Below are 25,535 nucleotides of genomic sequence, written 5' to 3' on the forward strand. Positions count from 1 at the left end.
CATGCATTATGACAGATTTCATGAAGAAAATAAAGGAGAAGCACACAGTCAAGTATGGGTACGCATAACATCTATGTGTAGGCAGAAGTCCCAGTGCGTGATTTCATTAATAAAGCACGTGGCTCGTGAATTTGGGGCTCTCTTGGTCCAATTTTTGGAGTTGCTGAAGCCATTTGGAGTGTTATATCAAGGGTACATCATTCCATATGGAGGAGGCCTCATTACACACATTACATAGATAATTAGGAGTAAGAGTAGTGTAGAGTAGTGTTCTTTCATTTCTCTCTTAGGGTTTACTTAAATTTTATTGTAGAATTTTATAGTTTCCATTTTGATCTTGGATTTTGTTCATCTTTATTGTAATAAGTACTCTTTAATTTCTTCTTTAATTACACTACTCTTTCTACTTTGTTTTATGGTTCAAGTTATTTTTTTAATATATGCAATTTTGATTTCTTGAATCTTTTGGTTGATGAATTTAATGTTTTATGTTTTATATGTGCTTGATTGAGCTTCTGTTGTTGATATTGTGAATAGTTTGGTTATAGTTTTCAGTATCCTTTGCAATATAACATGTTTTGTTTTTATGCCCATAAGGTGTTTGTGAAAATGCCAACTATAGATTTTGAAAAAATTTTCACACCTTGCCTTGGGAATTGGATCCTAGGATACTAGAGTTATAATGTATGACATTTAGTGGTAATTCTTGGGTTGTTAGTTGATTCTTGTTTCCATTGACGCTAGCTTTTTACTAAGTTAATTAGTAAGTTAGCTAGGACTTATGGATTAAGGTCAATTATGTTTGCTTAACTTACTCTTTGATGTTAGGGGTTGACTAAGTGAGATTAACTCATCATAGTTACCATAGTTGTGGTTATGACAATGATAGGATTCCTTAATTCTCATTCCCAAGTCAAGGCTCTTTTATGAATTTTCACTAGTTTTGATTTTTCTTTCTTTTAATTTGCATTAATTTCCTTATTGATCTCTTGCTAGTTCTTTTATCATATGGTTCTTTTAATTTTCCCTCTCATGCTTGAAAACCCCATGATTTTACAACCAAAAGTGGACACCTAATTTGCATAGTCCGAGGGAGACGACCTGGGATTTCAAACTCATGGTTATTTGTTTTAGATTGTGACAATCTTTATATTTTAAACTTTGATCGTGGGAGTTATTTTCCGGTTTGGTCTATACTTGCAACGGAAGTTATTTTTGTCTAGAAAATCGGAATCGGCATAATTCTCTCCATCACTAGCCATAAGCCTCTTCCCAATCTCCATAGATCTGTGCTACTGCCTTTTGCTTCGTCATCTAGACCTTCCTGTAATTAGGCCTGAATTCATAGGTTACTTCTGTAACTTGCTGCAACACTTTTATCGTAACCATAACAACGGCTCTAACCAACGGAATGATCCTCGCACAAATGACATGATAGTCAAGCTACCGTTATTGCCTAAAATCGATGTACCCAAGGAAATGTGAGGTCTATTGTACCTTCTAATCTCCCATGTACTCTTTTGCTGTTGAAGTGTGATGCGAATCAACCACGTGCAACCTTTACCAAACTCCTTGCATCTCCCATGGTACTTAAGATTATCTGACTCTATCACTTTGTACTCAACTTCACGACGGATGCTGTATTCCTTTACACTCAACACAGCTTCCTCCTTACTTTGGAAAGATTGGCAAATTTGAAATTCTGTAGGAGTGGTTCTATCATGCAATCCTTAAGTCCCGAAGGTAAGATCTACGACCGGATGTTGGCCGATGGCACATCCAAGTTTAAGGTTGAGAAATGTGGAGGATGTTTGGTGCACGAATTTGTGATTCGCACAACTAACCAGCAAGTGCACTGGGTCGTCCAAGTAATACCTTACGTGAGTAAGGGTCGATCCCACGGAGATTATTGGTTTGAAGCAATCAATGTTTATTTTATTAATCTTAGTCAGGAGGCCAATAAAGTTATTTGGATTTAGTTGTAAGAAGCCAAACTATTTAAAATTGTAAGTTGAAATAATAGAGAATACTAGCGTTACTTGTTGTGCAGTAATGGGGAATATGTTGGAGTTTTGGAGATGCTTTGTCCTTTGAACTTCAACTCTTCCTTGAAATCCTTCAATACACGCAAGGCTCCTTCCATGGCAAGCTCTGTGTAGGGTGTCACCGTTGTCAGTGGCTACTTCCCATCCTCTCAGTGAAAACGTTCCTATGCTCTGTCACAGCACGGCTAATCATCTGTCGGTTCTCAATCAGGTTGGAATAGAATCCATTGATTCTTTTGCGTCTGTCACTAACGCCCAGCCCTCAGGAGTTTGAAGCACGTCACAGTCATTCAATCCTGGAATCCTACTCGGAATACCACAGACAAGGTTTAGACTTTCCGGATTCTCATGAATGCCGCCATCTATCTAGCTTATACCACGAAGATTCTGTTGGGGAATCTAAGAGATATTCATTCAGTCTGATGTAGAACGGAGGTGGTTGTCGGGCACACGTTCATGGATTGAGGAAGGTGATGAGTGTCACGGATCATCACCTTCTTCACAATTAAGCGCGAATAAACATCTTAGATAAGAACAAGCGTGTTTGAATGGAAAACAAAGGAATTGTATTAAATCATCGAGACGCTGCAGAGCTCCTCACCCCCAACAATGGAGTTTAGAGACTCATGCCGTCAAAAGTATGTAATTCAGATCCAAAAATGTCATGAGGTCCAAGATAAGTTTCTAAAAGTTGTTTAAATAGTAAACTAGTAACCTAGGTTTACAGAAAATGAATAAACTAAGATAATTGGTGCAGAAATCCACTCCTGGGGCCCACTTGGTGTGTGTTGGGGCTGAGACTAAAGCTATCCACGAGTAGAGGCCTTTCTTGGCGTTAAACTCCAGGTTATGACGTGTTTTGGGCGTTCAACTCCGGATCATGACGTTTTTCTGGCGTTTAACTCCAGACAGCAGCATGAACTTGGCGTTCAACGCCAAGTTACGTCGTCTATCTTCGCGCAAAGTATGGACTATTATATATTGCTGGAAAGCCCTGGATGTCTACTTTCCAAAGCCGTTGAGAGCGCGCTAATTGGACTCCTGTAGCTCCAGAAAATCCATTTCGAGTGCAGGGAGGTCAGGATCCAACAGCATCAGCAGTCCTTTTTCAGCCTAACTCAGATTTTTGCTCAACTCCCTCAATTTCAGCCAGAAAATACCTGAAATCACAGAAAAATACACACACTCATAGTAAAGTCCAGAAATATGATTTTTGCCTAAAAACTAATATTATTCTACTAAAAACTAACTGAAACATGCTAAAATCTACATGAAATTACCTCCAAAAAGCGTATAAAATATCCGCTCATCACAACACCAAACTTAAACTGTTGCTTGTCCTCAAGCAACTAGATGAATAAAATAGGTTTTAACAGAAATTAAGAAGTAATAATATTTTAGAGTTTTAAATGAAGCTCAGATTCGTATTAGATGAGCGGGGCTTGTAGCTTTTTGTTTCTGAACAGTTTTGGCATCTCCCTGTATCTTTTGAATTTCAGAATGATTGGCATCCTTAGGAACTCAGAATTCAGATAGTATTATTGACTCTCCTAGTGTAGTATGTTGATTCTTGAACACAGTTATTTTATGAGTCTTGGCTGTGGCCCTAAGCACTTTGTTTTCCAATATTACCACCAGATACATAAATGCCACAGACACATGACTAGGTGAACCTTTTCAGATTGTGACTTAGCTTTGCTAAAGTCCCCAGTCAGAGGTATCCAGAGCTCTTAAGCACACTCTGTTTGCCTTGGATCACGACTTTAACCACTCAGTCTCAAGTTTGTAACTTGAACCTGCATGCCACAAGCACATGGTTAGGGACAGCTTGGTTTCGCCGCTTAGGCCTGGATTTTATTTCCTTGGGCCCTCCTATCCATTGATGCTCAAAGCCTTGGATCCTTTTTACTCTTGCCTAGTGCTCATGGCTTTTTTTTTTTACTGCTTTTTCTTGCTTCAAGAATCAATTTCATGATTTTTCAGATCATCAATAATATTTTTCGTGTTCCTCATCCTTTCAGGAGCCAATATTCATCAAATTCAAAGTACAAATTATGCACTGTTCAAGCATTCATTCAGAGAACAAAAAGTATTGCCACCACATATAATTAATTATAATTTTTATTATTAAGAACTAGAAAAATATAGATTACTTCTTTATTCTCAAAAAAATCTACTACTTTATTCATGCCTGATGATGATGAGAAAAAATAAATTATAGCTTAATTGGAAATAAAATCAAAATAGAGATACTAATTACTACTACTCCTATATAACTTCTAAGGTAAATTTCTATAAAAATACTATCACAGAGTTAAAGCTTAAAATTAGAACTTAACAACCTGTATTTTTGGGAAGTGGATGTTCCTCTAGTCTGTGGGGTGCTTGGTCCTTCAAGGAATAGCTTCTAACGCTTTAGTTCCTTCAGTTCACATCCTTGCTCTTCCTGTTCCCTTAGGTTCCATGATCTTGATGAGTTTTAGCTCAGTGATCATGGCAACTCACACCAAACTTAGAGGTTTGCTTGTCCTCAAGCAAAGGAAAGAAAAGGAGAGGAATAGAGGGAGAGGCAATTTCGAAATCCAGAAGATATGATGAGTTGAAAAAGATTTGAAAAAGATTTGGATTGAAAAAAAGATTTGTGTTTATGAATTAAGATATATTTGATACTTTTGAAAAAGGGATTTTAGAAATTAGGATTTTTAGAAAACTAATTTGATTTGAGGGATGACAATTTGGAACATGTTTATGCAAGAAATCATGAATTGAAACATAAAAATTTTGAACAATCAGGATTAAAAACGAATTTGTTACCTTCTCCCACCAACCTGGCGTTAAACGCCCACATGGTGCATGTTTTGGGCGTTTAACACCCCCATGTTGCTTCTCCTGGGCGTTCAACGCCCATCTGGTGCTTCTTTCTGGCGTTGAACGCCAGGAAGTCCTTCGTCACTAGGCGTTTTTCTGAACGCCCAGGGTGCTAGCAGACTGGCGTCAAACGCCCAGAAGGTGCATCTTTCTGGCGTTTAACACCCAGAAGATGCTCCTTTCTGGCGTTTAACGCCCAGATGGCTACCCTTACTGGCGTTAAACGCCCAGTGGGTGCTTCTTTTGGGCGTTCAACACCCAAAGTATTTCTTACTGGCTTTTTCACGCCAGTAAGCTTCCAAATTTCCCTGTAACTCTGTGACTTCAACCAATTGCTATTTCACCTTTGAAGATACTCTAGCATCTACCTATAAAACTTGATCAAAAAAAAGCAAATAAAATTAAATTTTGTGATTGGCATGGGTTGCCTCCCAGCAAGCGCTTCTTTAATGTCATTAGCTGGACTATCACTGATCTTTCAATTAAGTCTCAGTCTTGAGCATTCTTGCTCAAAATTACCTTCAAGATAATGTTTAACTCTTTGTCCATTAACAATGAACTTTTTGTTAGAGTCATTATCCTGAAGTTCTATGTATCCATATGGTGATACGCTTGTGATTACATATGGACCTCTCCACCGGGATTTTAATTTCCCAGGGAATAATTTGAGCATTGAATTAAATAGCAGAACTTTCTGTCCTGGCTCAAAGACTCTGGATGACAATTTCTTATCATGCCATCTTTTTGCTTTCTCCTTGTAAATTTTTGCATTCTCGAAAGCATTGAGTCTAAATTCCTCTAGCTCATTTAACTGGAGCAATCGTCTTTCTCTAGCTAACTTTGCATCAAGGTTCAGGAATCTGGTTGCCCAGTAGGCCTTGTGTTCCAGTTCCACTGGCAAGTGACATACCTTTCCATACACAAGCTGGTATGGAGAGGTCCCTATGGGGGTCTTGAATGCTGTTCTGTATGCCCACAGAGCATCATCCAAGCTTCTTGCCCAATCCTTTCTACGGTTAATTACAGTCCGTTCCAGGATTCTTTTAAGTTCTCTATTTGAGACTTCAGCTTGCCCATTAGTTTGTGGATGATATGGAGTAGCTACCCTGTGGTTAACTCCATAACGTACCAGAGCAGAGTAAAGCTGTTTATTACAGAAATGAGTGCCCCCATCACTGATTAACACTCTAGGGATACCAAATCTGCTGAAAATATGTTTCTGGAGGAATTTTAACACTGTTTTAGTGTCATTAGTGGGTGTTGCAATAGCCTCCACCCATTTGGATACATAATCCACTGCCACCAGAATATAAGTGTTAGAGTATGATGGTGGGAAAGGTCCCATGAAGTCAATGCCCCATACATCAAACAACTCAATCTCCAAGATTCCTTGTTGAGGCATGGCATAACTGTGAGGTAGGTTGCCTGATCTTTGGCAACTGTCACAATTAAGCACAAACGCTCGGGAGTCTTTATAGAGAGTAGGCCAGTAGAAGCCACTTTGGAGGACTCTTGTGGCTGTTCGCTCACTTCCAAAATGTCCTCCATACTATGATCCATGGCAATGCCAAAGGATCTTCTGTGTTTCCTCCTTAGGCACACATCTACGGATTACTCCGTCTGCACATCTCTTGAAGAGATATGGTTCATCCCAAAGATAGTACTTTGCATCTGTGATTAATTTCTTTGATTGCACCCTACTGTACTATTTGGGTATGAATCTCACTGCCTTGTAGTTTGCAATGTCTGCAAACCATGGCACTTCCTGGATGGCAAACAGTTGCTCATCCGGAAAGGTTTCAGAGATCTCAGTGAGAGGGAGGGACGCCCCTTCCACTGGTTCTATTCGGGACAAATGATCTGCTACTTGATTCTCTGTCCCTTTTCTGTCTCTTATTTCTATATCAAACTCTTGCAGAAGCAACACCCATCTGATGAGTCTGGGTTTTGAATCCTGCTTTGTGAGTAGATATTTAAGAGCAGCATGATCAGTGTACACAATCACTTTTGATCCTACTAAATAGGATCTGAATTTGTCAATGGCGTAAACCACTGCTAGTAGCTCTTTTTCTGTGGTTGTGTAATTCTTCTGTGTGTCATTTAGAACACGGCTGGCATAGTAAATGACGTGCAGAAGCTTGTCATGCCTTTGTCCCAACACTGCACCAATGGCATGGTCACTGGCATCACACATCAATTCAAATGGTAATGTCCAGTCTGGTGCAGAGATGATTGGTGCAGTGACCAATTTAGCTTTCAGAGTCTCAAATGCCTGCAGACACTCTTTATCAAAGATAAATGGCATGTCAGCAGCTAGCAGGTTGCTCAGAGGTTTGGCGATTTTTGAAAAATCCTTTATGAACCTCCTATAGAATCCTGCATGCCCCAGAAAGCTTCTGATTGCCTTAACATTAGCAGGTGGTGGTAGTTTTTCAATTACTTCTACCTTAGCTTGATCCACCTCTATTCCCTTGTTTGAAATTTTGTGCCCAAGGACAATTCCTTCAGTCACCATAAAGTGACATTTTTCCCAGTTTAAAACCAGGTTAGTTTCTTGGCATCTTTTCAGAACAAGTGCTAAATGGTTAAGGCAGGAGCTAAATGAGTCTCCAAATACTGAAAAGTCATCCATGAAGACTTCCAGGAATTTTTCCACCATATCAGAGAAAATTGAGAGCATGCACCTCTGAAAGGTTGCAGGTGCATTGCACAGGCCAAATGGCATCCTTCTGTATGCAAATACTCCAGATGGGCATGTGAATGCCGTTTTCTCCTGATCCTGGGGATCTACTGCAATTTGATTATAACCTGAATATCTATCCAGGAAGCAGTAGTATTCATGACCTGCTAGTCTTTCTAGCATCTGGTCTATGAATGGTAAAGGAAAATGATCCTTTCTGGTGGCTGTATTGAGCCTTCTATAATCTATGCACATACGCCACCCTGTAACTATTCTTGTAGGAACCAGTTCATTTTTTTTCATTATGAACCACTGTCATGCCTCCTTTCTTAGGGACGACTTGGACAGGGCTCACCCAGGGGCTGTCAGAAATAGGATAAATAATCCCAGCCTCTAGTAATTTAGTGACCTCTTTCTGCACCACTTCTTTCATAGCTGGATTCAGCCGCCTTTGTGGTTGAACCACTGGCTTGGCGTCATCTTCCAGTAAGATTTTGTGCATGCATCTGGCTGGGCTAATGCCCTTAAGATCATTGATGGACCACCCAAGAGCTGTCTTGTGTGTCCTTAGCACTTGAATTAGTGCTTCCTCTTCCTGTGGCTCTAAGGTAGAACTTATAATTACAGGAAAGGTATCACCTTCTCCCAGAAATGCATATTTCAGGGATGGTGGTAATGGTTTGAGTTCGGGTTTTGGAGGTTTCTCCTCTTCTTGAGAAATTTTCAGAGGTTCTATTATCTTCTCTGGTTCCTCCAAATCAGGCTGAACATCTTTAAAGATGTCCTCTAGCTCTGATTCGAGACTCTCAGCCATATTGACCTCTTTTACCAGAGAGTCAATAATATCAACACTCATGCAGTCATTTGGGGTGTCTGGATGTTGCATGGCTTTGACAACATTCAACTTAAACTCCTCCTCATTGACTCTCAAGGTTACTTCCCCTTTTTGGACATCAATGAGGGTTCGGCCAGTTGCTAGGAAAGGTCTTCCTAGAATGAGAGTTGCACTCTTGTGCTCCTCCATTTCCAGTACCACAAAGTCAGTAGGGAAGGCGAATGGCCCAACCTTGACAATCATGTCTTCAATCACTCCTGATGGGTATTTAATGGAGCCATCAGCAAGTTGAAGACATATCCTGGTTGGTTTGATTTCTTCAGTCAAACCAAGCTTTCTGATAGTAGATGCAGGTATTAGATTGATACTTGCCCCAAGATCACATAAAGCTTGCTTGGTACAAGTACCTTCTAATGTGCATGGTATCATAAAGCTTCCAGGATCCTTAAGCTTCTCAGGTAAGCTTTTCAGAATGACTGCACTGCATTCTTCAGTGAGGTAAACTTTTTCAGTTTCTCTCCAATCCTTCTTATGACTTAAGATCTCTTTCATAAACTTAGCATAAGATGGTATTTGCTCAAGTGCTTCTGCAAACGGGATCTTTATTTCAAGAGTCCTGAGATAGTCTGCAAAGCAGGCAAATTGCTTATCCTGTTCTGCTTGGCGGAGTTTTTGAGGATAAGGCATTTTGGCTTTGTATTCCTCAACCTTAGTTGCTGCAGGTTTATTACCTACAGAAGTGGGTTGGGAAGCCTTTTTAGAAGGGTTGTTATCAGCACGTGTATGTGACTGATCACTCACTGGCATTTGAATGCCAGGGGTGGAAGCTGGAGTGGCGTTAGACGCCACTTCCTTGTTGGTTACTGGCGTTTGAACGCCAGAACCATGTTCCCTTTGGGCGTTCAACGCCGGATTCATGCTTGTTTCTGGCGTTGAACGCCAGGAATGAGCATGGTCTGGGCGTTCAGCGCCAGCATCATTCCTCTCTGGGCTCTGATTGTCCTCAGAGGGATTTTGAGTAGACATCTGTTCATTTCTCGGCTTCCTGCTGTCTTGAAGTGAGGTATTTAATGTTTTCCCACTTCTTAATTGAACTGCTTGGCATTCTTCTGCTATTTGTTTTGACAGTTGCTTTTCTGTCTGCTTTAATTGCACTTCCATATTCCTGTTAGCCATTCTTGTTTCCTGTAATATTTCCTTGAATTCGGCTAGCTGCTGAGTTAGAAAGTCCAATTGTTGATTAATTTCATTAGTCTGATCCACCGGACTGAGTTCTGCAGTTACTGTTTTAGCTTCTTCTTTTATGGAAGATTCACTGCTTAGGTACAGATGTTGATTTCTGGCAACTGTATCAATAAGCTCTTGAGCTTCTTCAATTGTTTTTCTCATATGTATAGATCCACCAGCTGAGTGGTCTAGAGAAATCTGAGCTTTTTCTGTAAGCCCATAGTAAAAGATGTCTAATTGCACCCATTCTGAAAACATTTCAGAGGGGCATTTTCTTAGCATCTCTCTGTATCTCTCCCAGGCATCATAAAGGGATTCATTATCTCCTTGTTTGAAGCCTTGGATGCTTAGCCTTAGTTGTGTCATCCGTTTTGGAGGGAAATAGTGATTCAGGAATTTTTCTGACAGCTGTTTCCATGTTTTTATGCTGTTCTTAGGCTGGTTATTTAACCACCTCTTAGCTTGATCTTTTACAGCAAATGGAAACAGTAATAATCTGTAGACATCCTGATCTACTTCCTTATCATGTACTGTATCAGCAATTTGCAGAAATTGTGCCAGAAATTCTGTAGGTTCTTCATGTGGAAGACCAAAATACTGACAGTTTTGCTGCACCATGATAATGAGCTGAGGATTCAGCTCAAAGCTACTAACTCCAATGGAGGGTATACAGATACTACTCCCATATGAAGCAGTAGTGGGGTTAGCATATGACCCCAGAGTCCTCTTGGACTGTTCATTCCTACTTGCTTCCATATTGGATTACAAGAGATAATTTATATGTTGATTTTATTTATTCTATACAAGTGGAATAAATAAAAACAAAATATATAAAAAGAAGTTAAAAATATATATATATAATTTTTTTTTCGAAAAAAATTGAAATTAAAATCTGAAATTTATATAAAAATTTCGAAAAAGTGGTTCAAAATTAGTTAGAAAATACAAAATTTTTTTGAATTTTGAATTTTATGATGAAAGAGAAAAACACATAAAAGACACAAGACTTAAAATTTTTAGATCTAGTGCTCCTTATTTTCGAAAATTTTTGGAGGGAAAACACCAAGGAACACCAAACTTAAAAATTTTAAGATCAAGACACAAGAAAACTCAAGAACACCTTGAAGGTTCACAAGAACACCAAGAACAAAAGAAAGAACACCAAACTTAAAATTTTAGAAAACCAAGACAAATTTTCGAAAATTATATCAAAATTAACAAGAAAACACCAAACTTAAAGTTTGGCACAGATTAAATCAAGAAAAATTATTTTTGAAAAAGATTTTCAAAAGAACTGGTGCCCAATTGCCAAGAACATAAGCCAACGCTATAACCAACTGAGTTAAAAATGTAATGTATTTTAAAGATGTATTATTTTTGTGGATAAAAGTATAATTTTTGAAAGTTAATGTTTTGAAAAAGCACAAGAAAAACAAGAAAAGACACAAAACAAGAAAAACTCAAGATCAAACAAGAAAAATAACTAAGAACAACTTGAAGATCAATGAAGACAAAGAACACAAGTTCGAAAATTTAAAGAAAAATATCAAATATGCAATTAACACCAAACTTAGAATAAGACACTAAACTCACGAAAAATTAACAGTTAATTAAGAAAAATAGTATTTTTGAAAAGAAATTTTTGAAAAGAAACTAACCTATCAAAATTTAATGACTCTGTAACAACAAAAATAAATTATTCCTGATCTAAGAAATAAAATATGCCTTCAATTGTTCAAACTCAATAATCCCCGGCAACGGCGCCAAAAACTTGGTGCACGAATTTGTGATTCGCACAACTAACCAGCAAGTGCACTGGGTCGTCCAAGTAATACCTTACGTGAGTAAGGGTCGATCCCACGGAGATTATTGGTTTGAAGCAATCAATGTTTATTTTATTAATCTTAGTCAGGAGGCCAATAAAGTTATTTGGATTTAGTTGTAAGAAGCCAAACTATTTAAAATTGTAAGTTGAAATAATAGAGAATACTAGCGTTACTTGTTGTGCAGTAATGGGGAATATGTTGGAGTTTTGGAGATGCTTTGTCCTTTGAACTTCAACTCTTCCTTGAAATCCTTCAATACACGCAAGGCTCCTTCCATGGCAAGCTCTGTGTAGGGTGTCACCGTTGTCAGTGGCTACTTCCCATCCTCTCAGTGAAAACGTTCCTATGCTCTGTCACAGCACGGCTAATCATCTATCGGTTCTCAATCAGGTTGGAATAGAATCCATTGATTCTTTTGCGTCTGTCACTAACGCCCAGCCCTCAGGAGTTTGAAGCACGTCACAGTCATTCAATCCCGGAATCCTACTCGGAATACCACAGACAAGGTTTAGACTTTCCGGATTCTCATGAATGCCGCCATCTATCTAGCTTATACCACGAAGATTCTGTTGGGGAATCTAAGAGATATTCATTCAGTCTGATGTAGAACGGAGGTGGTTGTCGGGCACACGTTCATGGATTGAGGAAGGTGATGAGTGTCACGGATCATCACCTTCTTCACAATTAAGCGCGAATAAACATCTTAGATAAGAACAAGCGTGTTTGAATGGAAAACAAAGGAATTGTATTAAATCATCGAGACGCTGCAGAGCTCCTCACCCCCAACAATGGAGTTTAGAGACTCATGCCGTCAAAAGTATGTAATTCAGATCCAAAAATGTCATGAGGTCCAAGATAAGTTTCTAAAAGTTGTTTAAATAGTAAACTAGTAACCTAGGTTTACAGAAAATGAATAAACTAAGATAATTGGTGCAGAAATCCACTCCTGGGGCCCACTTGGTGTGTGTTGGGGCTGAGACTAAAGCTATCCACGAGTAGAGGCCTTTCTTGGCGTTAAACTCCAGGTTATGACGTGTTTTGGGCGTTCAACTCCGGATCATGACGTTTTTCTGGCGTTTAACTCCAGACAGCAGCATGAACTTGGCGTTCAACGCCAAGTTACGTCGTCTATCTTCGCGCAAAGTATGGACTATTATATATTGCTGGAAAGCCCTGGATGTCTACTTTCCAACGCCGTTGAGAGCGCGCTAATTGGACTCCTGTAGCTCCAGAAAATCCATTTCGAGTGCAGGGAGGTCAGGATCCAACAGCATCAGCAGTCCTTTTTCAGCCTAACTCAGATTTTTGCTCAACTCCCTCAATTTCAGCCAGAAAATACCTGAAATCACAGAAAAATACACACACTCATAGTAAAGTCCAGAAATATGATTTTTGCCTAAAAACTAATATTATTCTACTAAAAACTAACTGAAACATGCTAAAATCTACATGAAATTACCCCCAAAAAGCGTATAAAATATCCGCTCATCAATGTTGTGTATCGGAACTTAATGAGCCATGATGTGCAAGTAGATTGCTCCAAATATCCTCATCCTTGTCCCCACCAATGTCAACAAGCTCTTCGTTTAAATCATCCTCTTGCATCACATTTTCAACTCAATCTGGTTCACCCTCGCCTGATAAATCAAGAATCAGATGTGGTGAACTAGTCATCCCAACTACAATATATAGAGGATCAACCAACGAACAAGAAGGTGCAACCGCAGCATCGAGGTAGAAGCACCCCAACGTAGTCGACTGAGAATTCGGTGTTGATGCCCCAGAATTGTTGACACCATCCTCCAACTTGGCATACAATTCGTGTATTCTCACTTTCGAAAAATTTCGCCGAGAATGAAACAAAACCTGCATATCTTCATCGGACCCTTTCACAAATATATTGTACTTTACACTGGTTGAAACAACAGCAATAGGAATCTTGTAGAATAACTTCTTCACCCACTTTGTCCTATACACCCTTAACTTTTGCAATATACTAATTTTTAGCTCTGACAAAGTGTTCGATAACCAGATAAAGACACTCAGTGGTTTCCTATCAGTAAATTTAACACTGTGCCTTTTGCTCTTTTGAATTTTTCCAGAGCAATACACTAGAGTTAAAAAACTCTCCTTACCATTCATTATGAAAATGACATTCTACTTCTTTACAATTGCCTTACACTAGTATATATAGAGAATCTACCTATACATAAATTACTAGAGTGACAGGGATTAAGCTATCTAATATTTTTTCATAAACCACTATACCCAACAGTAGTTTATGCATGTTTCGTATTCTGCAGAAACCGTTACATCTTCTAACAGTTCTGTTTTGTACATTCTTTTCACATAATTCGTATTATTTTGTAACAGATTATGTTAAAGCTAAAAATCGTTATCCCCTATAACAATTTACATAAAAAAATATTACAAATATACACAACTAGAAAATGGATTAATACAGACAGATTTACAGACAGATTTAATCTTTATTACAGACAGATTTTTGGTTACCGACGGATTTTGTCCCTCTGTAAAAGCCCTGTCGGAAATTATTTACCGACGGATTTTTTTCCGTCGAAAAATTACCGACAGATTTTTCTTTTGTAAATTCTCCATCATTTCCTTGAGGCGACGAACTTTCCGACGGATTTTTCGACGGATTTTCTGCCTGTAATTACAGACGAATTTTCCGACGGATTTTCCGTCTGTAATTACAGACGAATTTTCAGACGGATTTTTCGTCTGTAATTACAGACGGATTTTCCGACGAATTTTCCATCTGTAATTTAAACTTTGGAAAATCATTTCACACTCTCATTATAGACAGAAAATCCGTCTGTAAATCTGTCAGTAAGGTAAAATAATTTTTTTTATTTTTCCATTGCAAAATAAACCTGTTTTCATACAAAATAAATATAAAATAACTTAACTCAACTCATAAATTATATATTTTTTTCTTTGAGATATATGAAAAATAGATTATCTATATAATATTTCCTTGCATATAACTCTACTTATTCAATAATATACAGTTATACATCAATTTAGAGTGAAAATTACATCCATGTCTTAGAAACATTAGTAGAGTAGCATCCTTAGAATTTTCTAAAATTTCTTGAACAATGCAAGCTAAGCTAGAGACCACTTATATGATAAGTGTAGAACTTTATAGCAGCTATGTACACTATTGATTCTACAATGTACACTCTATTGAAGCTGCAATGGCCGCAATGGCAGCAGCTATGCCTGCCACGGATACTGCAGCATGCAACTGAGGATTATGAGTCCTAATTTTCTGCTTTTTCCTCTCTTTTGATCCTTCAGCCATCTTTCCATTGTCCTTCCTCTCAACAAACTCCTGTAAAGCTAGTATGTAAAAGTTTACAAGAAGAATAACACAACACAACACAACAGTGATTGTAAAGGTTTGATTTAGCATCATCCGTCCGCATTCATTATTTCCTGAAGATAATACATATGTTACAAAATACAAACACAACAGTGATTGAACAAAATTTAGTTCCATAATGAGCAGTCAAGATTAGAAGAAACAATTTGTTATGGTGGAAAAGAATTTCTAAGTTGTCATGACACTTACAAAGATTGACCAGGATATAGAGACCACAATCAGATAAAGCTCCAAAATGATATGGTTTAACACAACAAAATTGAGATGAAACGGTAACAAATTAAGATAGATAAACTACCTTATGAAGTTTACTACAGCCATATATAACCGTACCCAGGTTCTCTAAATACTTAAGTAAACAATAAACTGACCTGTGTTCATCTTTTGTCCAAGCAATACCCTTACGCCGTCCTGATCTGATCTTGAAGCCTTAGATCCATTATTAGACTCGCTGTTCGAATTCCAAGGTTGGCCACCCTTCTTGCCAGCTCCTTTATCACTAGCATTACCTGTTGAGCCTTCTGAAGTAGAATTATAAGCCGATAGAGTCACACGCCCAGATTCAATTAAGTTGACATCATCAACCAGAAGCTTATAGTGTTGTTTGGAAGCATAAATGTGACATTTCATCAAACATTTTGAAGGCATAAAAATTAAAACAAAAAACTATGAATAATGAAAAAATATTAATCAACTTAACTGTACAAAATAGAAATAACTACACAAACCATTTCTGCAAAGTTTTAGTTGTATGAATGCATAGTTTTAGTTATATCTTCAATAGTTGAATTGTTTCTCATATAAACTTTGATAAATCCTTGGGCTTCTTTATTTTTTGAGAATTAGGCTTAATAGGATATTTATTTAAAGGGCTCATCACCCCCTACACAGAGATCCAAATTTCAAAGGCCTTGATCCAAAAATAAAAGGATAAATAAGAAAAAAAAAGATTAATTTAAACCTGTATTTTAAGTGTAAGATCCCTCTAAGAGCACCAACTAGATTCTGGGTCCTTAGTGTTTTGGAAGGAAACAGTGAATTGGAAAAAGAAAAGAAAAATCATGGTTGGTGGTACCTCTCTTTCGTTTCACTCCAGCTATATTATGCCTACCACCCCACTCTATTGCACGTTCTCAATCTCATTTTGTTGGCCCCTTTATGTCTATTCCATGGCTTCCTGCGTAGTAAAGTTGTGCCAATTTCAGAAAGCTATACACCTTAAAATAGAATATAAAAAACTATCGACAAACAACACAAGTGTGTGTGTGTGTGTGTGTGTGTGTGTGTGTGTGTGTTACTTACAGCAGCTCCATCATTTCCTCCCAAAGAATATATTTCAAAATTTAATAAATACTTACAAAAAACAAAACATTTAGATATTGAATTTTCTTATGGCACAGTAGCAAGGAGTCAAGCTGGTAAGAGGGAAGAGGCTCTACTTAAATGAAAATCCACCAACTGAGCCAATGAAGGATTCTTGCACATATAATTACTATGTGCTGGTCTCTCAATCAATCAAGTGCTACATATATATAGTTAACAAACACTCATGAACTGAATATATTATATTGTGAATGAATTATATTAAATCAGCTATAACATAACCATATCAAAGTTAAACCCAGATTTAGCAGCCTGTGGTATTGACACAACTCAAATATACTTGACGCACCTTGAATTTTGACAACTCTACAATAGTATCGAAGTCTTCCTGACTGATAGAATATGTATTCATAAATTCCACAACTTTCTCAACAGCTTCAGCCTGATAATTTTCAATAGATTAGATGTGATTTAGTCCTTCAACTAAAATTTAGCACATAGACTAAATCTTTCACATGTTTAAAGATACAAGAACAGATGTGCTTCCAACCTTGGGCAGAGATCGTAGTGGTTCTATTAATTGTTTAAGGAGAAGGGCAAGGTATTCCAATCGGATAGTATCCCTGCAATGTTAAACGAAACATTATTATAACAATGATGGAATATACATATATCATAGTTAGTGTCAAACTTGGTAACCGGCACCTATTGGCAATGTGGAAAGCATAGAGTCAGATTGTTATACAAGCTGTTCAGTTTTGAGAAGGTAGACCTACTTGACTTTTAAGTAATCAGATGATCATCTTTTGGGAACAAATAGAAGGAAGAAAGAGTGTACAAAAAAACTATCTATTAGGTTTCTTGGCAAGCTTATCACCAGACTGCAATTTTCTGTTGAGGTGACCAAGAATGCAAAAGTGGAATCAATATAGAGAAGCAACAAAAGGCTGATGCAAACAAAAAGACGAGATGGAGAGAAAAAGTTCCATATATCAATAAATGAGCCAACAGATGTGGGAGGAAACATCTTTTATTGGATTTCCTAATTTCAATCAATTTTGAGAAACATCTTGACCATTTCCTAAGTTAAAGCTGATTAAACACATTCAGAGTATGGTCTATTATAAATTATACTAGAGCAAGAATAATCAAAGTAAATTTATCCATTTTAAGAACAAAATTGATATTATAGTACTAACACATAAATGTGAAATGCAAGTTATTTGGTATTTTTTCCTTCTTGTTGTCCTTTGTAATGCATATTCATTGAGATTCACATATCTATTAACAAAAGTAGATGGAATTTCAAAGCATGCTTTCATGGATATTTAATACTTGAAAAACAATTACCTGACGAAGTAGCACTAGACTATGTTCATCCTTGTAATAAAGATAATGTGTTAGATCCAACCTCATCAAATCATCATAAAGTTGAAGAATTTCTTAAGTATTAACTGTATTATTAGCACGTGGAGATGGTAAGGAGTCAACAGCAGTCAACAGTCTTGCAAGTGTAAGCTTTCCAATTTTACTACAAAATGCAGTAAGCATAATAATTAGAAAGAAAAATGGATAAAAAGGATCAAAATGAAATTAGGTGGTGGCATTTCAAACCACAAAATCATCCAATTAGTGAATCAATTTTACCAGTCAATCTCTGACAACAAATCCCGAAATTGATTAATTTCATTAACAACTGCCTCCTCACATCGACCGGAAGTTGTAGGAATATGGTCAATCTCACTAGTTACTTGATCAGCAGAACTAATGGGCTCCGATTCCTGAAGATGATCAAACTTTTGAAAATCATCATCGTTCCATGAATTACTTTTTTCCTCCTGTTGCTCAATAGGCTCTGTATAGGCAGTCTGTATACAGAGTTAAATTTTCATTAGTCACCCAAGTTAATGGTTTTCATTAGTCACCCAAGTTAAAATCAATCACCCCTAATCTAACCACTTTGATGTATATGAATGAATGAATATGAATGAATGAAAGTGATTTGGTTTCACACTAAGCTTAAGGCAGTGGTGGTTTTGGCAATGAGGCAAAGAGACAAGTAGTAGTTTTGGTTTTTTATTTATTAATTTTGGAATCCCTATACCCTAAAGCACCATTAATAAGTGGTTAACTTCTGGACAAGTTTTCGTTTACATAAATTAATTCATATCAGAACAAAAACCAGCATTTAAAAGAGAAATGATATCATTTTTTCAATTGAAGGGCGCAATATAGATTTAACTCAACAAGGACCTTTGCCTTCTTTGATTTAAGATCAACAGAATCCTTCTCAGATTTCATTGAAGCTAACTTATTCTTCCGTTTCACCCTTCTCTGAGCTGCTACTTCTGCCTCTTCATCTTCAGAGCTTCGAAACTCTGTTATGCTTTTGATTTTCAAATGCGTTCATTTCCTAGTTTATTTCATTTTTCTAAACTCAACCACAGAGCTCCAACTCCACATGCACAACTTTTCACCTCCAACATATAAGAAAAATAATAGACTAATACATAAAAATAGAATTGAAATGTATCTAAAATTAACAAAATCCTCCATGTCATCTTCCTCTTCAAGTTCATCATAACCTTCCACATACTCTATCTCTACTTCCTGTTTAATAACCAAAAACGAAAAAAGAAATTAAATACAAGGCAACATATTGTTCAAGTAAAATTTCAAATAGTTTTGCATGAAACATATATGACAATAGAAAATGCAGATGCATACCTCCTCCTCTTCCTCAGCAATAAAAATGAAACTAGTCAATGCATTCACGAACCTTGATTTCACGAACAAGTTTATAAGAACACAAAATAAAAAACTATAACCGTTACAAGTTCTTATCATAGAATAGGAAATAGAATTATAGTTAGCGATGGAACATAGGATAATATAATTAAAGTTAGCGATGGTATTGAAAGAAAGAAAACAGCGATGAAAGAGAAAGGAGATTAGGGTTACCTGCATAGCTGAGGCTAGATCGGAGAGAGAAACACAACAACACGCGGAAAAGAGCAAGCACTAGTGGCGAGATCGAAGAGAGAAACTCACATTAGGGTTCGAAAGGGAGCGATGCGAGCAAGGCCGACGGAAGGGGTGCGACGAAGAAGAACCGGAAAGGGGTGCGACGGAAGGGAGCGATGCGAGCAAGGCCGATGGGAGTAGAGTGCAATGGAGGTTGCGTGAGACGGCGGTGGACGACTGATAGCGCCGCCGATGAAGCATTCAGAGGGATGAGTGAGGAATCGCGAGAGTGTAGTGTGAAATGAAGAGATAACCGTGATCTTCAAATCTTTATTCTAATATTTCCGACGAAAATTTTAAATTACAGATGAATTTTCGGTCTGTAATAATTTAATAAAACACAGCATTTTGTCTATTTAATTACAGACGGAAAATCCGTCTGTAATTATTTTCCATAAAAAATTAATTTTACCGACAGAATTATCGACGGATTTTATTTTTCGTTTGTAATTTATACTAATTCATTTTTTCATTTTTTGACAAAAAAATTCTTCTGAAATTTCGTCTGTATTTCCGAGGGATAAAATCCGTCTGAAATATCCGTCTGTAATAACTAATTTTCTAGTAGTGATATATGCTGTTTCAAAAAGTTACAATATGATAAATTTAAAATTTAATTATTTTATTTCAATAACTTACCCTATATTTCACTTGCTAAAAATTAAAATAACGTATATTTTAGTCCGACACAAATAACTACCTACTAATGATCATTATAATTATATATGTAAATTAATGATAGTTATTTGGTTGTTTCGAATAATAATAATATAAAATTTGTATTCATTATTATTATAATAATTTTAACTCTTTTAATATTTATCACGTAATATAATATATTTTAATTTGTTATAAAACTATTTTATCTAAAATTATTATATATTTCATTGTTATAAATGTAATAAAACATTTATAATCTTCGATGTAATAATTTTTATTCTTAACAATTTATTATTGAAATATAGAAAAAAATAAATTAAAATTTATTATAATAATAATAAATGTCTAAGTTATATTACTTTTATTATTTGAATGAACCAAATAATGATTAGTACTAATTTATATATAATTATAATAAAATAGATTAATATATATTTTATAAATAAAAATATTATTTAGCATCTCGAAAAGGGTAGAGTCTAGTAAGTAGTATTGCGTGTTGTAGGGTATGGATGGTGTCGTGGCCCACAGTGCCTTTTGAAGGGGTCCTGTTTTTTTTGTTAGTTTGTGAGCAGACAAAAGCAGAGAAGCTTCTTATCCTCTCCCACTAGGTTTTCACACAGCACCATACACATAGAATCTCTTCTCTCTTCATAAAGCACAACACACAACAAAATAATACACTTGAATTCAGGGGCAAAATGGTAAATCCACAATCACCGTTTGTTCTCAACAGTGGCCTATTTAGTTCAATATCGTACAAGTCGGTTTAGTTCATAATATCAGGTGCCACAGTTCCCAAAATTTCACTCTCCTCTCTCTCTCTCTCTCTCTCTCTCTCTACTCTCTTAACCATTATTGCTCTAATGGCTCCAATGAGTCTCCCACCTGGTTTTAGGTTTCACCCCACAGATGAAGAGCTCGTTGCTTACTACTTAGAAAGGAAGATAACAGGTCGCTCTATAGAGCTTGACGTTATAGCTGAAGTTGATTTATACAAATGTGAACCATGGGATTTGCCAGGTATATATATGATTTTAAATTGCATGAGAAAATTTGTAAGTATTGTAAAAATATCAGTGCTTCAGTATTTTTAATAGTTGATATCAATCATATATATATATATAAAACTGCAGATAAGTCATTTCTACCAAGCAAGGATATGGAGTGGTATTTCTACAGTCCAAGGGATAGGAAGTATCCAAATGGATCAAGAACGAACAGGGCAACAAGAGGCGGGTACTGGAAAGCGACTGGAAAGGACAGGGCAGTGCAGTCTCAGAAGAAGGCAGTTGGTATGAAGAAGACTTTGGTGTATTACAAAGGAAGAGCTCCACATGGAATTAGAACCAACTGGGTCATGCATGAGTACCGCTTGATTGAATCCCTCCCTGGAACTCCTCACTCCTCTTTCAAGGTACACAAACATTTATGCTTCTTTTCTTTTCTTTTCTTCATATTACAATTATCTTATCAAATATATTGCTTTATCATATACAATGAGGTGTCAGACCTCTTTAACGTGGGTTTAATATCTAATTTAACAATAAAAGAGCATGTCCATCACGTATTTTATGGCATATACGTATCTTCATGTTTAATTTTGTCTTCATTCATCATTCATCTTAATCATTTTCTTCTTCTCTTCTTTTTGTTTTTCTTCTTTTGTTAGGACTGTTTCTAGGACCGGGTTATTATTAGCATATGCTGATTTTTAATTATATATATATATATATAAGCAAAAACTAGGGTTTTTCTTTGGGAAAAAAGAAAAATAAAGAAATAAAGGTAGGAAACAGCATATCCTCACTGTTCTCAGTTTCCCAGTTATTGTTCATTAATAATATTGTATACAATATAAAGTAAGGAAATGAATGTGCTAGTTCTATGTATGCATCTTTTGAGCTCTAGCTGAAATTAATAATTGAATGAATGGGACCTATATATTCATAGGAGAAACCCTAAAAAGCCACAAAAGTCTTCACGCGACCAAGGACCAAATCCTTGTTTAGTGCTCCTCTTATTATAGCTTTAATTAAAATCTAAGTGTTTTACGTACACTGCTTTTCAGATCAATTGCTTATTTTCTTGAAATTTTGGTTCTTGTCATATATAGAGTCAAGTTCACTATACTAGACCCATTTTTATTTTTTGGGCTATCTTGAACTTGAATGTAGACATTTATGTTTTGATTTACTTGAACCTTGTTACACAAGGATGCACACATGCCTGTAATATTCCATTATTTTTTTTCCTTTTTCTTTATATGATTTGGAAAACTTTAGTTTTTTTTTTTTTTCCTCTTCTCTTCAAAAAGCACATCTTATGATCAAAATTAAAACATAATGATGAAGAATTCAGATCCATACATGTACTTATCACTATTGCATCGCACTCTTTTTCTTTTTACCAAATCTTTCTACTATATATATATATATATATATATATATATATATATATATATATATATATATATATATATATATATATATATATATATATATAATATTACTCTTTTAATTGCAATATTCATTGTCTTTAACAATTAACATTGTATATGTACTTATATTTATATACTAGTAATAATACAATGTTTAACAAATCGTGCATCACATAAATCACAGGATTCCTTTTCATTGTGTCGGATTTTCAAAAAGACAATTCAAGTTCAAGACAAATCTAAAGAAGAGAAAGAACATCAAGCATTACTAGAGGAAGATCACTCAAGTGGCATTGAGATTTCAAGAGAAATGGAAGCCATGAATGATAATAATAACAATAATATAACTCTAAATAGTAATGAACAATATCCTAATAATAATAATAATAAACTCCCTAATTGTGATGCTTCATCTTCTGATCTCACTCAAGGAACATGTACACCCACAGAAACCGGTATAGCAGATGATTTTCATGCCCAATTTGCTTGTGATGAAGCAAATAGTGCCGCTAATTCTTACTCAATGGGAATAGCATACCCCTCAAACGTTTTTCAGGTAAATTCTCAATTAATTTTGACTTAAATCTGATTAAATTGTCAATTTAATTTCTAAAATTGCAAACATGCTCTATAAATTTAAAAATGTCAATGTAGTCTTTAAAGGTATATTTCTAGTAAATGATTTTAGATCCTGCAAAATATATAGTCTTAATAACTAAAATGTTATTTTTAAAAATAAACTAAAGCAAAAAAATTTTGAGAGATTCAGTTTGATAATGTTCATGATTGTTTGAATTTGCATCTTAGTATTACTGCTAGTCATGTAGACGTGGCATGAAAATGAAGATTTAGAAGGGAGACATATCAAAAGCAAGTTGGGCCATAGCATGATCATCATTATAATATTATTTTGTTATTGTATTGATCTGTTAAGTAGTATTTTCACTTTTGCTTTTTCCCCATGTCTACGGCATTTATGTTCATGATTACTTCCTTTGCCAAACCTGCATTTCCAGCGATATTCTTCTTTTTATAATGCTGCTTTATCAATTTAAGGCTTCATTATTACAATATCACCCCTCAAATAACAATGCATAAATATATAAATTTATGAAAATTAATTTACCAGCCTATTGTTTTATTTTATTTTTTGTTTTACATTATGTATGAATATATACATTTTTTAATTCCTCACATGATTAAACAATTCACTATTGATTTATGTTTGTGGCCCACACATAGCATATAAATCTTTGATGATGAGTTCTCTTTTGATCTTAAAGTGACAAAAGTTGCAAGTATGATGAAGTTCCTATCTTTTCATAAAGCTCAGTTCTAAAATTCAGTTGGACTCTCTCTCTCTCTCTCTCTCTTGGTTACTATCCCCAATAACTTCTTTTGACTGACCTAATCAAAACGTTCTCCAAAGTAGTGATATCTTTCTTCCCCATTTTTCTCATGGCTTTGATGCATTCTAAAACTAAAGCACACCTCACATTATCTCTCTCTCTCTCTCTCTCTCATCTTTATCTTTAATCATATTCTTTTTTATATATAAGTAATGTCAGGATCATAATTTTCCTATTTCAGAAAAAGATGGTTGTTTTGACAAGAGACTTCTCATCAGTTCCCCCCTCCATTACCATTCAACTAGCTTTGCAGCAAAATATATGCATTTGATTGGGGACTTTCAACCAAATTCAATTTGCCTCTATTCAATTCCTTGCCTTAAACCCTAACAAAACAACTTGTCTTCTTTCACTTTAATACCTAAGACATTCTACTCTAACCCCACTATTCTGTTGCCACTTGCACTACTCCCAAGTGGTCTTTTAGCTCTATCTTCCAATTAATCATGAACCACATATATAGAAAGGTACACCTCCAAAACTCATAAAATGTGACAGCAACAATTCAATTGTGTTACATGTACATATATCATAAAAGATATTGTATCAATTTATATTTCATTCATCATTAGATAAGGCTTGGTAAATAGAATGTGAGTCATTAAATATTTTACACATAATATATACACATAACATCTTTAATAAAAATTTATGTATCACTTTTGTTTTGGTGAAAATAATATATCCGCGAAAAAAACAATTCTTTTAGTGACAATAATATAATAATTATTTTTCTTATTTAATTTATGTTTCTGTGACAATTATATATTTGTCATTATTGCTATAAGTTATAATTATTCATGTGTAGATAGTAATTATTTTGCATCAATTAACAGGCTAATATATAAATTCATCTATATGATGCAGGACATAGAGATGTCCATGTATGGAAGCATGCATAATTATCAATTCCCACAAACGCCTTTGGTGATGGAAGATTTTCCACAAATAGATTTTGCTGAGACAAAGTCATTGAAGCCAGAGGTGACTGAAGACTGCATGTTCTATGATAGATACGGTAGGGATTGTATGAATGGAACACTAGAAGAAATCATCTCATTGTGTTCCTCTCAAGACAACTCTGTGGCTTTGCCCATGCTAGAATGATTATATTACTAACGAAAAAAAAAAAAACAAAATGACACGAAAAAAAAAAAAAACAGTATCAAAATATTCATTTGACACAGAAGAAACTATAGCTACTTGTGTTGGCCAAAATAACCACACACAAAAGGAGACATTTTTTCTAGCAAGAGAGAAGCAGCAGCTACATATATAATGTACTAAAGATACATAGTAGAATATGCAGAGCCAGGGAGGCTGGCATATAGTTCACTTGGTTTCTTTTTCCTTTTTTTTTGGGTGTTCATCTTTTTTTTGAACGGGGTGTATGTCTTTCTACAATATAATTTTTAATATATATATATTTGTGTTCAAATCTCTTGTTTACATGGGAATGCAATTGGATGGAGAAAATCGGCAACTATCATTCTTTGTTTTATGTTTTAGTTAATGTGTCGCATATATGTTACATCTCCTACGTATGCAGATATTTAAGAACAATCTTTTTTTAATATCACAAAAATGGAGTTTAGCCACTAGATTTTAACTACCAATATTAAATTATAGAAAAAATAAATTAGAATGTCTCGTATTTGTCAAGAAACATTATCACCATCGCTAAAATTTGATAATTTCTGACAATTAGCATTTGTCGTCGCCTTCTGAATCAAAACTTTATAATCATGTTTTTAACAAAACCATTTCTCAGCATAAAAGATCGTGG

General features: G+C 35.6%; 2 protein-coding genes across 8 annotated transcripts; one reads left to right on the forward strand and one right to left on the reverse strand.

The window, feature by feature from the left end:
- Positions 1 to 14,450: 14,450 nt before the first annotated feature.
- On the reverse strand, positions 14,451 to 19,492 carry LOC112702968 (uncharacterized). 7 transcript variants are annotated; one of them, XM_072199398.1, is made up of 10 exons: positions 19,178 to 19,492; positions 18,944 to 18,995; positions 18,470 to 18,826; positions 17,864 to 18,084; positions 17,672 to 17,747; positions 16,767 to 17,596; positions 16,566 to 16,658; positions 15,969 to 16,070; positions 15,265 to 15,414; positions 14,451 to 14,842 (listed from the first exon to the last, which is right to left on the reverse strand). In XM_072199398.1, the coding sequence occupies exons 3-6, from the start codon at positions 18,515 to 18,517 to the stop codon at positions 17,522 to 17,524; spliced, it is 420 nt and encodes a 139-aa protein (XP_072055499.1). In that variant the 5' UTR covers positions 18,518 to 18,826; positions 18,944 to 18,995; positions 19,178 to 19,492; the 3' UTR covers positions 14,451 to 14,842; positions 15,265 to 15,414; positions 15,969 to 16,070; positions 16,566 to 16,658; positions 16,767 to 17,521. The 7 variants fall into 7 exon arrangements, 4 of the variants coding, with proteins under 4 accessions (XP_072055499.1, XP_072055500.1, XP_072055497.1 ...); XM_072199399.1 differs by having other exon boundaries at positions 16,767 to 16,839; positions 17,567 to 17,596; positions 18,944 to 19,492; XR_011863912.1 differs by having other exon boundaries at positions 15,265 to 15,402; positions 16,767 to 16,839; positions 17,567 to 17,747; positions 18,944 to 19,492.
- Positions 19,493 to 20,586: 1,094 nt separating this feature from the next.
- On the forward strand, positions 20,587 to 25,187 carry LOC112702969 (NAC domain-containing protein 86-like). The gene is made up of 4 exons (XM_025754228.3): positions 20,587 to 20,923; positions 21,037 to 21,317; positions 22,525 to 22,896; positions 24,617 to 25,187. Exons 1-4 carry the CDS (start codon positions 20,767 to 20,769, stop codon positions 24,854 to 24,856), a joined length of 1,050 nt encoding a protein of 349 aa, XP_025610013.1. The 5' UTR covers positions 20,587 to 20,766; the 3' UTR covers positions 24,857 to 25,187.
- Positions 25,188 to 25,535: the final 348 nt, after the last annotated feature.

Source organism: Arachis hypogaea, chromosome 7 (assembly GCF_003086295.3).
Source record: "Arachis hypogaea cultivar Tifrunner chromosome 7, arahy.Tifrunner.gnm2.J5K5, whole genome shotgun sequence".
In the NCBI taxonomy this organism is placed as follows: Eukaryota; Viridiplantae; Streptophyta; class Magnoliopsida; order Fabales; family Fabaceae; genus Arachis; species Arachis hypogaea.